The sequence below is a fragment of the Pyxicephalus adspersus genome, chromosome 10 (genome assembly GCF_032062135.1).
Source record: "Pyxicephalus adspersus chromosome 10, UCB_Pads_2.0, whole genome shotgun sequence".
Lineage (NCBI taxonomy): Eukaryota > Metazoa > Chordata > Amphibia > Anura > Pyxicephalidae > Pyxicephalus > Pyxicephalus adspersus.
In genome coordinates, this window is record NC_092867.1 from 10,177,297 (window position 1) to 10,192,630 (window position 15,334).

At 38.5% G+C, this 15,334-nt stretch overlaps 1 protein-coding gene across 6 annotated transcripts in view; it reads left to right on the top strand.

Annotated features, from left to right (window-relative positions):
* Positions 1-330: 330 nt before the first annotated feature.
* ZFYVE27 (zinc finger FYVE-type containing 27) overlaps positions 331-15,334 on the top strand; it is a 70,433-nt gene continuing 55,429 nt past the window's right edge. Inside the window, exons 1-5 of one of the 6 annotated variants that reach the window (XM_072424443.1) lie at positions 331-388; positions 6,454-6,666; positions 8,217-8,287; positions 10,700-10,886; positions 14,180-14,275. In XM_072424443.1, the coding sequence (XP_072280544.1) occupies positions 6,455-6,666; positions 8,217-8,287; positions 10,700-10,886; positions 14,180-14,275 (566 nt within the window). In that variant the 5' untranslated portion in view covers positions 331-388; position 6,454. Of the gene's footprint in view, positions 389-6,145; positions 6,354-6,432; positions 6,667-8,216; positions 8,288-10,699; positions 10,887-14,179; positions 14,276-15,334 lie in introns of those variants that run through there. The other 5 variants (XM_072424439.1, XM_072424441.1, XM_072424442.1 and 2 more) reach the window with 5 other exon arrangements.

Sequence of the window (15,334 nt, forward strand, 5' to 3'; positions counted from 1 at the left end):
ACTTTAACATCACATTACATTTTTGTTCTTAGTTTTAGAAACATTTTAGGAAAACTAAATATCATTTACTTAAAGTTTACAGATACATAAGTTGCCGAATAATATAAATTACATTGGAATGTTTCTATTTCTGTTAACTATTCCTATTAAAAGCGAGAAATGAAAGCAGCAGAGAGTGAAAAGCACGACACAGCAGTGGCACAGTTAATGCCAGCACGCATCATCTCGGTCTTAGCCCCGCCCACACAATGACGATGTCCCAGGGACTCCAGAGCAGTGCGATTCTCCTATTGGTTTCTGTTTTGTTGTGACGTCACAATGACTCCAAACAGGAAATGCCCAGCGAATCCATAGAATAGGAAGCAGTAAGAGCAATGTGCATGTGAAGGTGAGGTGAATGTTCTGTATTATGTCATAAAGAAAGGGAATGGCGGAGATAAGAGTGCTGTCAGTGACTTGTGATCTCTTTGCTTTGTATGTGCAATGCTCAGGTATTATGAGAGGAGGAGGGGGAGGAGAAAATGTTACTGTTTACATTCATGTCAGGCTTTGTATAGCTCCAGCTATTGCCTGGTAATGGTGAGACACTGAGCGTATGTCACACATATAGGGCTCATACACATGGGCATTCGGATTGGATGTTATTTTGGGAAACACTGGCAGCTAAGGGAAATAATCCCTGTAGGAACAGATTGAAGTGTCACTATCAGTACATACAAATATTGCCATCTGTATTAGTTGGCTCGCATGCAGTGCTTTTTAGACTGAATACACCTTTGTATCTGTGTGTTGTATGAACATTGTGTTTCTATTGTCCGTTATTGCAACACACAAGGCATGCATTGGTGCCCTGCGTTGTCATTCAATCTTAATGGAAACCCAAATGCACCTTTGCTAGGCACTGCAGCACAACAGGTAGAGAAGCGCTGCCATACATTGCTTTACTTTAATTTTCAGCGCAATGTATCACACAAAACACAACGAGCTGTGTTTCTAAAACATATTGCTGTGCTTTAAGCTACGTACACACTTCCAATTATTATCGTTGGAAAACGAACGACGAACGATCCTGCACGATATATACGAACGATCGTATAGCACCGATCCTGCACATAGAGATAACGACACGATCGTTCGTAGATATTGTACACACAATAGATACGATCGTTTGAGCGATAGAGGAACTATGTGCACGACAGGAAAGTGAACGAACGTTCGTTCATTACGCATACTCAGCCCATGGACGATCAACGAACGACCGTACACACAAACGATGTTCAACGATCGTCGTCCAATCCGATCCGCCGGTCCGGTCGTTCGTTTCCAACGAGTTTCCTCGTTCGTCGGCGTCGTTGGTTACTTTTTTACGAACGATTTTTTGCCCAATCGATCGTTCGTCGTTCGATTGGAACGATAAAAATTGGAAGTGTGTACGCACCTTTAGTGGGAACAGGTCCTCATATGGGGAAAATGGAACAAATGTTTTACAAACAGGGTAAGTGTTTTTACAGCGTGATGTAAACTTCTGTGTGAATGGGCCCATATGTGTACAATACAAAATCAGATCTCTAGAAATTGGATATTCTGAAAAAAAATAAAAAAGGCCAAGCCCAGAGTTAATTTATCCTGAAGATGGTCAACGATCACAAATCTGGACAATGTCAGCGCTGGCGGAGGAGCTCACAGAAAGTAGGGAACCTCGTTAAAGTGAATTTATGTTTTACTAAGGCAGAGCGGAGCAACAGGTTGACTTTAAATCACCTACAAACACATAAATACCTGTCTATACTTCTGATTTCCTGGGAACTGCTGCCAAAGTGGAGTAATGGGGTTTCCAATGCAGCGCTTCAAAGGCATCACCAAAACCCAGAACCATGCAAGATGCAGAGAGGCAAACAAACATAAATGAATGTATTATGGTGGATATTCTAATTCTAACAAAACCTACAATTTAGTGAGCACTTGGAATCTGTCTTGTTGCTTTGGGAGTTTTTCTGTAGCCATCTCTTACACAGGGCTGTGGACTTCCATGTGACAGACTGGGTCCTCTATATGCAAAACTACCTGGTATTAACTTTGGTACCTGGTGTTGGATAAAGGGAAAGGAAAGGAGAGTTAAGGTAAACCAGTTGTTTTACCCTGATTCCTGATGGGGGTTCCATTTTCTCCCTACTCTATCCAAAACTTAAGCTATATACATGTCATTGCTTGTCTCAGGTGAAAATCTGACATCTGTACAGTGGTTCCCCGACATTGTTCATCAATTGACAGAGGACCAGTGTTCACTCCTTTGGAGGAGAGCTCACTGGGGTGCTGCTTGCTCATCCTCCTTTCTCCAAAGAACAGAACAGTGCTGTATGTACAGAGCTTATTCATTCATTTATTCACTAAAAACAATCAAAAATCATTTCCAGCAACAATTCTCAGACATCAATCTGCTGTCTGTACGAGGCCTAAAATCTACTCTTTAATGATTGTGTCGATCTTTTCTATGTGCTTGTGTTCTAGTTCAGTGCTCTTGGCACGCGACAAGTGCAGCTCAGATGTCTGATGGAACTGCTTGAAACATATGGATCACACCTTCTGTACATACATAGGGACTTTCATGTTGAAGGAAAGCTACTTAAACTATTGTTAAACAGCTGTTTAACCTTCTTTGTTTGTATGGGGAGGGGATAGTTCCCTGTGTGTATGGGGAGGGGATAGTTCCCTGTGTGTATGGGGAGGGGAACTGTTTACTTTTTCTTGTACAACATTAATCCATCCTGGTCTGACTGGTGCACTGTGCTGAGCAAAGCACGCCACATGACAAACCTAATAACACAACATCACCAGGATAATATCCATTGTATATCTGGTAAAACAGCATTCCTAGGTCCCAGGTTCGAATCTCACCCAGGTCACTGTCTGCATGGAGTTTGCAGGTTCTCCCCATGCTTGTGTCAGTTTCCTCTGGGTACTCCGGTTTCCCACATTCCAAAAAAAAAAAAAAATGCAGGCAAGCTGATTGACTTTCCCCCCCAAAAATTGACCTTGGACTGTATTGTATTGACATGATTATGGTAGGGACATTAGATTGTGAGCCCCGAGGGACAGCTGGTGACATGACTATAGACTTTGTAATGTGCTATAAAAATACTATGTAATAATTATTATTACTCAGTATTTTTATAGCGCCATCATATTACGCAGCCGTGTCACTAACTGTCCCTCAAAGGAGCTCACAATCTAATGTCCCTACCATAGTCATATATCATTAATACAGTCTAAGGTCAATATTGAGGGGAAGCCAATTAACTTAACTGCATTTTTTTTGGGAATGTCGGAGGAAACCGGAGTACCCGGAGGAAACCCACACAGACACAGGGAGAACCTGCAAACTCCATGCAGATAGTGTCCTGGCTGAGATTCGAACCTGGGACCCTGCGCTGCAAAGGGCAGAGTGTTACCATTGAGCCACTGTACTGCCCACATAATAATAATAACATTAATTGCTTGAAATATATGGTCAAATGTCAAGCTCTGTAGAATTATTAAACACATTATCAATGGTAGCTTCATTATTTTTATTGTGAGTAGTTACATGTAAAAGAGAAAAAAATATTCTGCCATTTCTGGCTTAATCTGCAAATGTCATTTATCTGGCTATCATGTAGAACTTCTGGCTCAATATGTATAAACCAGAAGAAGTGTGCGTTTTCAGACTTTTTTCTAATTTGCAAACTTGTTCCGGAACATTCTAAGGAAAGTCTACAACAAAGGAGGTTTGTATTAGGTTGCAGTTGTTGGAATACCCATTTATAATAAATAAAATATTAGGTGATATCTGTACATTGTAATGATTTTAATATATCTGTTGCATATTTTGACCTGTCTCAGTTTTGAAGAAATAACTGCTTGTTTTACCATTTCCTTTCTAAGATTAATAAGATCTGACCAAGAGGGTTTACATTCATTAGAATCACTAATCTGTGGTTCTAAAACCACAGATAACAGTAATGTACTTAGCAGAGGTGCAGCGGATTCATCTCTTTGTAGGAAGATGGGCTGCAGAGACGGTTTTACTAAAAATAAAACTCATGTTGCAGGCCTACAATATAACTCTGATCTCAGGGAACATTATTAAACAAAATCACACAATCAGGACAGCAGTAGTTTATGGTACATATCCAGGTTGCCATATTGGACACAAAATTTCAATTTTTTAAAATAGTTTTTGAAAAACAATAACAGCTACAGGTTGAAATATAAATGTTATATTTTTTCAAGGAAGGTGAAGCTTCTCTTTAAAGCTTGCCAACATTTTTGCTTTTGTTTACAGTGTGTAAGAAAAAATACCAATGGTTTCCATTTTTGCAACTTCAAATCTGAATACAGCAAAACGTTGATAAGTTGCTGAGCTCACACTCTTTAAGTTGGTGTTTACATACATACTGAGGAATGTTTGGAATCTCACATAGTACACAATGAAGAGGAGTTCTTTCTCAGGACATTGTACGGCATTTATATTCAGTCACTGCATTGTGAAACTTTTTTTTTACATTCATACTATGCCTATGTCTGCTAGGTGTCTTGTTTCCATCAGTTACTTTCTTTTTCATCTAATTTACATTTTTTCATCTCTTTATACCTAACAAATCTTTTACCCTAAGGCCCTATTCACACTGATGTGTTTCAATAACTTTCCGTGAAATACAAGTTTTACTGCATATTATTCCTTCACACGTAAATGTATAATAGGATGTGTATTGCGTTGCAGTGGCATTCATTTAGAAAAGTACACCAATATATTTGTACAGTAGCTGGAAACACAATGAATATGGCGGGTTATGTGGTAGCTTTCACTACAGATGCATTGCAAAGTACTGCACTGCAGGGGCATATTTTTGTGCCTAGAGGTGCACATTCGGGTTCGTTTGAAAACAGGCTACCTTAAAACGGAGAATATTACCCAGTGTTCTCTCCAGACCCTTTTAGCCGGGCGCACCACCTGGCACTTTTCAGTAACCACCTGGCTGTTTTTGTGTGGTTACTGAAGAGCTGGGTCACACAACAAACCTACAATTTCTTCCCACCAGCTTAAAAAAATTCTGGGTTGAGCACTGTTAACTTTTAAAATTGTATTGGATTCATGCTCGCACTCTGATACAATTCAGAAAAGTTGAATGTACTGCTTATCCCTGTCTCCTAAGACATTTTTTGTTCTCAGTTTTAGATAAAATGGGGAAAGGTTTAAATTTGTCAGTTTTTAGATTTAACCTTTCAACTTGTCCTGATGACCACTGTCTATGGATCAAAAAGTGATTGGAACCCACAATGGAAACATAGGGTAAAAATGAATTTCCTGTGACAAATTAGCATTTTCTTCTTGCATTTCTTATCGTGTCTTAAGAACCGGAAGTTAATATTATTATTAATAAACTAGATTTATATAGTGCCAACATATTACCCCAAAGCACTCTAACAAGGTTTCTATGCTTTCTCTACTTTATGAAAACAAACAGAATTTTATCTGGGTTGAAATTGTAGGTGGGTAGCAGGCCCTGTATTGTGACCCAACTCATTGTTAACCACCCAAAAAAAGCCGTGTGGCTGCAGAAAAGCACCAGGTGGTGCACCCAGCTAAAGGAGGATAATGTAATAATATAGCCTTCAAAATAAACTTTTTTTTTTAAACCAGCTTACTGTATTTGTGCTGCTGCCACTAACTTATGTACAGCATAGTTTACATTTACAAATAATCCTGTTTATTATGTGAGGCAGTGCCTGAAATCTGCTATAAGGTCATGACTTTGGAAGAAAGGGGGTGTATGCTGTTGTATATGGCTCTTTTTAGATGCAGAACATTAAAACCCATGCACTACAGCCACTGAAAAGTATTGTGCCCCTATATGCTACCACTCCTCGTTACCCCATTTTTGTCCAATCCTGTACTAAAGGGAGGTGTGAAAATGAAAGGCATGACTATAAAGACTTTACCTGTGCAGAATTATGTTGCGAGAATACATGGGACAGTTCAGATATGGGACTTTCACCCGGTGAAAGACAGCTGGGCGGTATGTTCCTGTCACATACAAATTACTTTGAGCTCTTCTTTCACAAAAGGCAATTATACTAGAAGTCCTTCCCACATCCATAGCAAGCCGGCAGTAAAAACACAACCTGTTTATCTTTTGCACTAAAATACTGTTGTCAGTTTCGACCTGACCTTTGAGCATTTTTTTGTGGTGCGAAAGGTTGCAGCTTAGGATTAAGACTTTTTTTTTGTGTGTGCCAGTTGTCTGTGATTAATTCAGTCCTGTTTGCACAACGAAAATGCTTTGGAAGCTTGTGAGACGCTTAGCACGAAAAAGGTTTTGAGTTCAACATATTCAAAACAGTTTCTTGTCTTTGATTCCGTGGCATGTCCTAAAGTTCATACTATCTGATAAGGTATTATGTTTTCTCTCGCAGCATGCAAGCTACCGAGAAAGATGCAGTTTGTTCCAGTGGCACGAGTTGGTCAGACAGCAGTCCAACGATGACGGATTCTCGTCCGGAATCCCCTCAACCCACGAGTAAGACGCAAGTGTTTGATTTGTTCAATTTGGTCGTCGCTTACAAAAGGATAGAATTATATCTTGAACCGCTCTGGGACACCTGGGATGGGATCAAATACCTACTAAGGTAATGTACTTTGCAAAGTTCTGTCTTGAAAATGTTCTCAGCAAGATGTTGAAACTGAATAATTGAAGTACAGGAAGTTCTTGATAATACCACAGATGGTGGAAATTGTCTTTATAATCGTAAAACCCATTTTATGTTTTGCCCTGAAGGTACAGTATGTACTATATACATTTCCCATGGCTCTGTATTGTGTTTGTGCATTATTAGTTCAGTTACACCTGTTTTTAGTTTGTTTTGTTTTATTAATGATCACCTTTCCTTCCTGATTTTCCTGAGGCAGTTTTGCCAGACCCAAGCCAATCACTTGTTAGCAATACTGATAAAAGGGGTTTTTATAGGAATATGCAAAACTAAAACTTTTCTTGTTAGTTTTGTGTGACAATAGAACAATTAAAACCACTGTGTTTTTTTGGCTGTTTGTTTCCTTGTAAGTGCGTTTTTTACTCTGTCTCATGAAAGCGAGAGGAAATCTCTCCAAAGTTAGAGAAATCTCTTAGATAGTTGTCGTGAATGCAAAATGTAGTTTGGGGGGGTCATGTCTTCATGTTATGGTAATCAGAACCAGTTAGTAATAAAACCCTGACACAAGATACTAACACTTTCCTACTCTACCCATGAAAAAAATTCTAAACTTTAGGCTAAGCAGATGTTGCCTAAATACAAGAGCCATGTAGTCTTACTTAAATCTTGATGTGCTTTGTGTATTTCTATCAGGTATGTGCAATAGTCCAGCAATAAACTTTATTTTATTTTATATTACTTTTACTTTATTTTATACTTTTATTTTTGGGCAGAAGCTTTGCTGCAATAAAGACCAGTCTTACTATCTACGCCTTGTGCAGGGTGATTGGTCATGTATCTGCCCACTCCTTTAGTTTTCTGCAGGCGACTGGTGAATTTTGCAGCTATTGAGGTATATGAATAACTGTAATAACTATTCTTGAAATATAGATACACATGTTACTCATTGGTGTTGCCTAGTTTGATTTGGCATAGCCCGTGGGTTTTTTCCCCAGACAACCATAAACTGCCATAGCTGTTTTCGGCACACCATTCTTGGTAAGAAAGGTTTAAATCTCATATTGGTTTATTATGCTGTCTGTGTCCCTTTGGGGAGATTTCACCTTACTTCCTGTCCTAGAAACACAACAGAGAGTAAAGGGAAATCTCCCCAAAGTTATGAGATTCCTTTCATGTACAATTGCCACAAGAATAGGTGTTATTCCTAACTCTTGTTCTGGTGACAAATCTTAAAATGTAGATTTTTCATAATTTCCTGTCTCATTGACCCTGGTCAATCAGTACAAACTGAAAATGGAATTTCCTTAATAGGGAAACAGATGACAATATAAGCCTAACAGAGGTTCTTAATTCCTCATCATTATTCTAAAGCAAAATAAAAAATTCCTTTAAATATATCCTAGTTATACAGAATGCAGTTGCTTTAGGAAATTGCTAGTTTTAATGATATTCATTCTTGCATTATTTACTGTGTTTGCACACTTTGTTTTAATTGGTACTTATATCGATTTTTTTTTTTTTTTTAACAGGTGGCAAACTCCGATTTTATCACTACTAACATGTTTTATAGTAAATGTTTTGCTGCTGACTTTAAATGAAGGTAAGTTAAATGACGTTTTGGTATCTCAAAGTGAGTTTGTGGCTATTCTATGAACAATAAAAGATTAAAGGTGTTTTAAAATGAGCCATCCCTGGTCTTTGTAGTGGCACTGAAAATGACCAATTATCTCAAGCATCTGCCAGTGAATTGTGGTTTGTCACTTTCACTGCTTTGCTGTGGCAAAAGATGGGACCTGTGTATAACCGTGATGCTCATCAGCTACCTATGCTTGAGCAGCCATTTGCTTGCACACAGATCCTTCACCTAAAGTGCCTCTGATGCAGGGTGACCCCAAACAAGATCCTGCAAATAAAGAGAATTATTACCTGTGCCACCACCTCTTTCTAGAATATTTGCTATCAAAGCTGCCAACAGAAACTATTAAGATATGTTAGATGCCCAAGTCTACTTTTCACAAATGTTTTATCTATCCTATTTAAAACAAAACTGATCTAAGTTGATAATCATTTCATATAATAATTATCCTAAGAAAAATATAAGGATACCCATTGCTTGTCTACTTCTGAAAATGCTAGTTGCCTGGATGATTGACTGATCCTTTGGTTTTTCAAGTCAACGACTGGACCAAGTAGGGAACATCAAGAAAGTCAAAGGCAGAAGCTGTTCACAAAATACCTATTCTGCATTAGTTACTAGCTATTAGTAATAAAGCAAGAGGCTTAGCATGAGAGCCAGGCAATGTGCGTTTGCAGAAATATAAGACAATGATGGCAGCTTACATGCTTCTCTCTCTCTTCTCTTTAAACCATATTGCTGGGTCTGTAATCATTTCCTATCAACTAGTAAAATATTATTTGTTCTACTTTCATATAATGGGGTGTGGATTGTTTGCTTTCACTGGTGTGTACATAGATTAAGAAGAAAATGCTGGCAACAATGTACAAGGAATGTTGCAAAGCAGAGAGTTATGTGACCGATGACAGACCTGTGCACTAGGCAGGTGTGGGGGATTGTTACAGTGAATATTTGATTACATAGGCGGTTGAAATGTGTATATGAAAAGTCTGACAAATGAAAATGTGACAACTACTTGTTGTGGTCATATTTCTGCGTGCTGAAGAAGCCTTTTGTGTCTAATGCACGCAACATTAACCTGAGGCTGATTAATTGTTGTACCTGTGAATAATCGTTCTGTACCCATAGGCTAGCCACAGACTATAGAGGGGGATTTGACCAGCTTGCACTAAATCTTGGGAGAATTGCAGACTTGTACTTTTGTAGGCTTTAGCTTCTATGAACAGAGAAGAGGATACATTGGTAGCCATTGATTGCTTACAGAAAAGCAATGGCAATTGGGATCACATTAGTGGGTATCCACTTGGCTAAGGATTAGCAGGCAGACAAAAGACAAGCATGGATATTTATACATCTATATCTATTGTTAGCTTAACATTTGCAGTACACGGTAGTTGGTTTGGTTCTTTGTTCCCACTTCCTTTGTTCTTACATCCTCTAAAGCAGGGTCCTCAAATCTTTTAAACAAAGGGTCAGTTTCCTGTCCTTTAAAGCTTTGGGGGGCCTAGAATAATTACCCCTAGATCAGTGCAGGTAAATATTGGCCACGACTCTGTAGCCCTAAAGTAGTAGAGTTACAATTTGTCCCTCGTGTATGTGGTTAGTATAGAAAGAAAGAAAGGAATGATGGCCTATTGTGGGAGACATAGTGCCCCATCATTGCTAATAATGTGAAGAATAGTTTCTCTTGTTATTGGTAATAGCAGGAATATAGCACCATTATTGGAGGAATGGTGACACATTGTTGGTGTCAGTGGGAGGAATAATGCCCCATCTTTGGTGCTGGTGGTAGGAAATGTTCACTGTCAACAGTGTTGGTTAGAAGAATAGTTCTTCATTGTTGGTGTTGATGTGAGGCGTAGTTACCTACGGTTTGTGCCCATTGGAGGAATAGTGCTCTGTCACAGTAATGTAAAGATTAATTCCCCATTGTTGGGGTCAGTAAGAGGAATGGTGCCCCATAAATGGTGTTAATGTGAGGAATATTTTCCTATTGTTGGTGGAAAAAATAGAGCCCTTAAGGCCGGATAAAGGTGAGTGTAGGGATCACTGCTCTAAATCATCTTGGTAAATAAGAGAGCCATGGTTGGCTGATCCTTCTCATACCCTTCATAGTACTGCTGTGCAGGGAAGTACAAGGGACCAATAAATAAACAATCCAGACACTTATTCTAGTTTAATGATAATTGCATATCATTTTGTTTATTTCATAACTGATTATTTTTTTTATATTTAACTGGAGTTCAGGGAGTAAGCTGTGTACATATTTAAAGCCTTGTTTTTATGGTAGGAAAAATGAGTAATGTGGTTTGAACTTTAATATTACTGACGGCTTATCCTCTGCTTGCTTTTACATGTATAATCTGCTTGTCGCAGTTGCCTGGTTCTCTGTTGGAGCCCTTCTCGTCTCCATTCCTGCTCTTATTGGATATCTGCAGGAGATGTCACGCAAACACATTCCAGAAGCTGAACTAGCCAGGAGGAAATATTACTGTGTACGCCGCGAGGATCTGCAGAAAGTGAAACTCACTCGGCAGGAGGCTGTGGCAGAGTTTAAGAGCTTGTGAGTCTTTCCCTATTACCTTCTTATTACTTGAAATAACTGGACTCTGATAACAAGCACTTTGCTTCTTTGGGTGTTCTGTGCCACATTGTCTTTAAACAATAAAAAGTAGCTTAAATAAAACTGTGCTCAAGAAAATCCAGAGGCTGCCTTTGCCAACCGTTTGCTGAAAATGATGCTTGCCTGTGTAAAATTGTGTAGGTCAGCCATAACATTCAGGCAATAGCTTTGTTGGCAATGACATTGCATTAAGGCAACAAAGTCATTTTAAGATACACAGCACACATTACATATTAATGGGTAAATTGACAGATTCACATCCTATGTAAACCTTTTTATGCCCTTATCCCACAAACACCTAACCATGAAACAAAACATACCTACATAATTGAACCTAAATACTCTATAAACCCCCAATTGGCAGGGAGCCTCTGTGCTGATAGCAAATGCAGTGCAAGGATTCCGATGTTAAGAACAATTGATATGGGCATTTTAAAGTTGCCTTTGCAACATCATCTGCAAATAATTTCTGAGTTCAGGTACAGCTTATAAGGAATGATTGTCCTACACGTTGGAGCACAGAGGGACCAGAACATCATTAGGGAATTCTTGGCTTTCTATGGAGAAGAATATTTATCTGCTGTATACTTTAATTAAAATAAAGTTTATTTACTTCAATTTCCCATCTTGGTGCTACCTAGATTTAACCCCCTTAGCAGTATTCCCGAGTGTGACTGGGGATTACCGCTATTTGTAAGTAAAATCCACCCCGAGTCACACTCGGGGTAGCTTCAACCTAAAAAAAAAACACTTACCTTGCTCTGTTGTCAGCCCCCGCCATCCTGCTGGTCCCTGCAGGTCCTGGGCACACAACCGTCTTCTTTGATCTTCCGCCGCGCAATGTAGAGACGATCTCCGGGGTTTCCTGGTGGCATTGGTGCAGGCGGGAGGATCGGAGGGAAATTCAAATACTTTTGTATTGGATTCATTTAGATATATATAGATATTATATATTTTTTTTACAGATTTTTTTTTTTTTTATTTAAAGTTTGTTACTAAACTTAATAAATATTGGACATATTTGGGTGAGTTAATCCTAAGAATTATAGGCCTACAATGTAAAATACATTTCCATGCAAAAAAAAAATGTAATGCTTTTTGCATGGAAATTTGGACAGAATTAGAACGCAAGGGAGGTTAAGCAACTTTCAATTTACTCATCTACAAACAAGAAGTCAGCTGCCATCTCAATGCAGTAAGCTCATATTGGCTGTTTTGATTCTGAAATGACCCCTGCATCAAAGCAAATGGAGAGTCACAGCAGGTAGAATTGTCCATGCTATTTACAGTTCAGTGTAAGTGTCACTGTGGCAGTAGCAAGGGGGAATCTCTATCTTACCAAAAGCTAAAACTGACCCAGTTTTCCTTTATGAGTAACTAGCAAAATGTTCCCCATTTCAAAATATATTTGTAGGAGAGCGGTAACTGTCAGAGTGGAGTGTAGTCATGATGCAGGTAGTGGGGGACATTGATTGCCATACATGAGTTTTGTCTACAGTAGGGAAGTGTACAAACTGCTGTCATTTTTGTTTTTTGCCATCTGTGTCCCATAAGGGTTATTTCCTTCACTTTCTGTCCTCTAGACAATAGGAAGTAAAAAGCTAATTTCCTATGTGATGGAAACACCCCTTATATTGGTGTCACATGAACAAGTGTTTCCATTTGCAGAATTTAATTTTGTCAAACAAAATTTTGGATTTATCCGTTTTGATTTACCCGATTTACCCGTACTTACCTGTGACATCAGTGATCAGAAAAGAGTGACTCTCCTTAATGGGAATCCTGACAGCAATAAAAACCAACTACCAAAACCAAAAACCAACTAATTCCTCACTACTGTATCTGAATCCAAAACCAATGACCTTTAGACTTGGTGCTTCAACACAGGTGGTATTGTTTTATGCATTTTGGCTAAAAATACTGGTTAGAAATTTGATATACCGGTTTAAATGTAAACATCCCTTTAAAAATGGTTATTTAAGGTCAGAAGCAAGAGATGTTTTTAGTTTCCCCCTGAACAGATGCTTCTGAGCTGCATTTGACCTCCTAAGCTGCAGCAAGCAGCTGCTGGGGTCCTATTGATTTGTATGGTGAGAAAACCAGTAGTGACATGAACAAAAACCTGTGTACACCGACCATGATTATTACATAATAATATCAGCTGATTTGTCATTGTTACAAGGGATAAATGATGGCACAGCTTGAAGAATCAATTCCCTTTAGTCACTATGTGTGGGAAATGTAGCAATTTGTATATTTTATTGTTCTGCTGTTTTTATTTTTCTATTGACCTTGTAACAAAGCTTGTGTATGCATTGTTTATTGACAACAGCTTCTCGAAGCAGACATTTAAAAGCATTCCCATTCAAGTCCATAGAAGCAGATGACAAGACAAACAACAATACACTACAGGAAATATCTTAAAACCACAAATCAGCTGCTTTTATAATTATTTATATAGCACCAACATATTACGCAGCGCTGTATAATGTCCATTGTCATGTCCCTAGCTGTCCCTCAAAGGGGCTCACAATCTAATGTCCCTACCTCAGTCATATGTCTTTAATACTTTTAGTCTTTAAGTCTTTTAATGTCTTTAAATTGCTAACGGCAATTTGGGGGGAAGCCAATATTCTAACTGTATATGTTTTTGGAATGTGGGAGGAGAGCAGAGTACCCGGAGGAAACCCACACAAACACGGGGAGAAACTGCAGACTCCAAGCAGATAGTGTCCTGGCAAAGATTCGAACCTGGAACCTAGTGCTGCAAAGGCCATAGTGCTAACTACAGAGCCACCACCCCTGCATTCTTTCTAACTTGTTGGGTGTATGTATGGAAAATGTGTTATCCATACCACCCAACCAAAACCCTTCTTAGTTGTTATGAGCAGCAAAGGAATTTTCTTGTTTGCACACTTTTTTTGCACAAGGCTCAATTCACAAGCTAACACATCAGAATAAAGATTGCATTTACACTAAAATATGAAACACCACTATTATGGTTAAAATACAGTTTTATCATTTCGGCCTGTAGGCTGCTGCACAAATGCATTTGTAATTCTGTAATCGATGATGCAATACAAACCTATTCTTACTTAATTTACGTTGTTATGCAAATTAAACTGAAAATAAAAAAATCAAGAAGCTAAAACTTTCGGATGCTTTGATAATTTTGCATTATTTTCAACTTATTTTCAAGTAGCACATATTAATTTTTATTTTGTTTGTTACAGTTTAATACAGCTTGAAGGCATACTCAATGTGATGTGCAGCACCTGCGAGAGAGTATACCATGTTGTATACTGGCAGAGCCCTTCTGCCTCGTTTCAGTAAGTATCAGAACACAATTACCATCAAATGGCAGGAACTATTGGTTATAGCTTTCAACTACAGGTGGTTAGCAGCACAAGAGTTTGCAGGACAGAAAAGATAACTATTCTGTTATGCTACAGTCAGTTTATTTTTATGATTTTGTACCTCTCATCGTATTTCTCATCGGAGAAGGCGTTCTACATAACGGACTTTCCTCACTGGTGTTTTCTGTTCCTCTTTTGTACTGATCACATGTCCTCCAGGCCGTGCTACATTATACCAACTAGATTGTGCAACCTTGTAAGGATTGAGTGTCTTGACAAATGCTTTGTCATTTGGCTTTCTCAGAAAAGCAAAACCACAAAGGCACTTATTTCACTTGAAAGTAATAGTATTTCAGAATTAAAGCAGAACTAAGCTCTGTTTGCTTTCCTTTTATGGGAAGTAGAAACATTCTACCTTTTTGTTATAACAATAACAAATTTTCCAGTAAAGTGGTTATCTTTGTTAAACTTCTAAAAATCATTATTTATATTTAGTCCTTTCTTCAGAATGTACATTTCTTCTGCTGCAGAAGTTACAAAAAAAACAAAAAAAAACAAAAAAAAAACTTTTTGGCTACCGCAATGCTGTTCACATTACAAAACTAAGGTCTCGTCCTTGGGTAGTGGGGTAGTGTTTGATGCAGAGCGGGCAGAAGTATGCCACTAAATGGCTTCAGATGCCCAAGGTAGACATCCTGAGGGAGTTAGGGGGAGAGAAGGAGGGAAACATTTCAGATCATTTCAGATCAAATATTTGTTTTGAGTTATATTTGAGGAGGAACTAAACCCGCAATACTCACCTTTCCCCGCAGGGCGCCACTATATTTTTTCTTCTTCTCTTGGAGACATTTTTTGGATTTATCTTAGAATTTATTTACCGTATTTTTCGGACTATAAGACGCACCCAATTTTCTAGGAGAAAAACCTAGAAAAAAAAGATTCTGAACAAAATACTAAAAAATCACTCTGTGTCAATGTATCCCCTTCTAATCACTCTGACACAGAGTGATCAGAAGGGGATACATTGACACA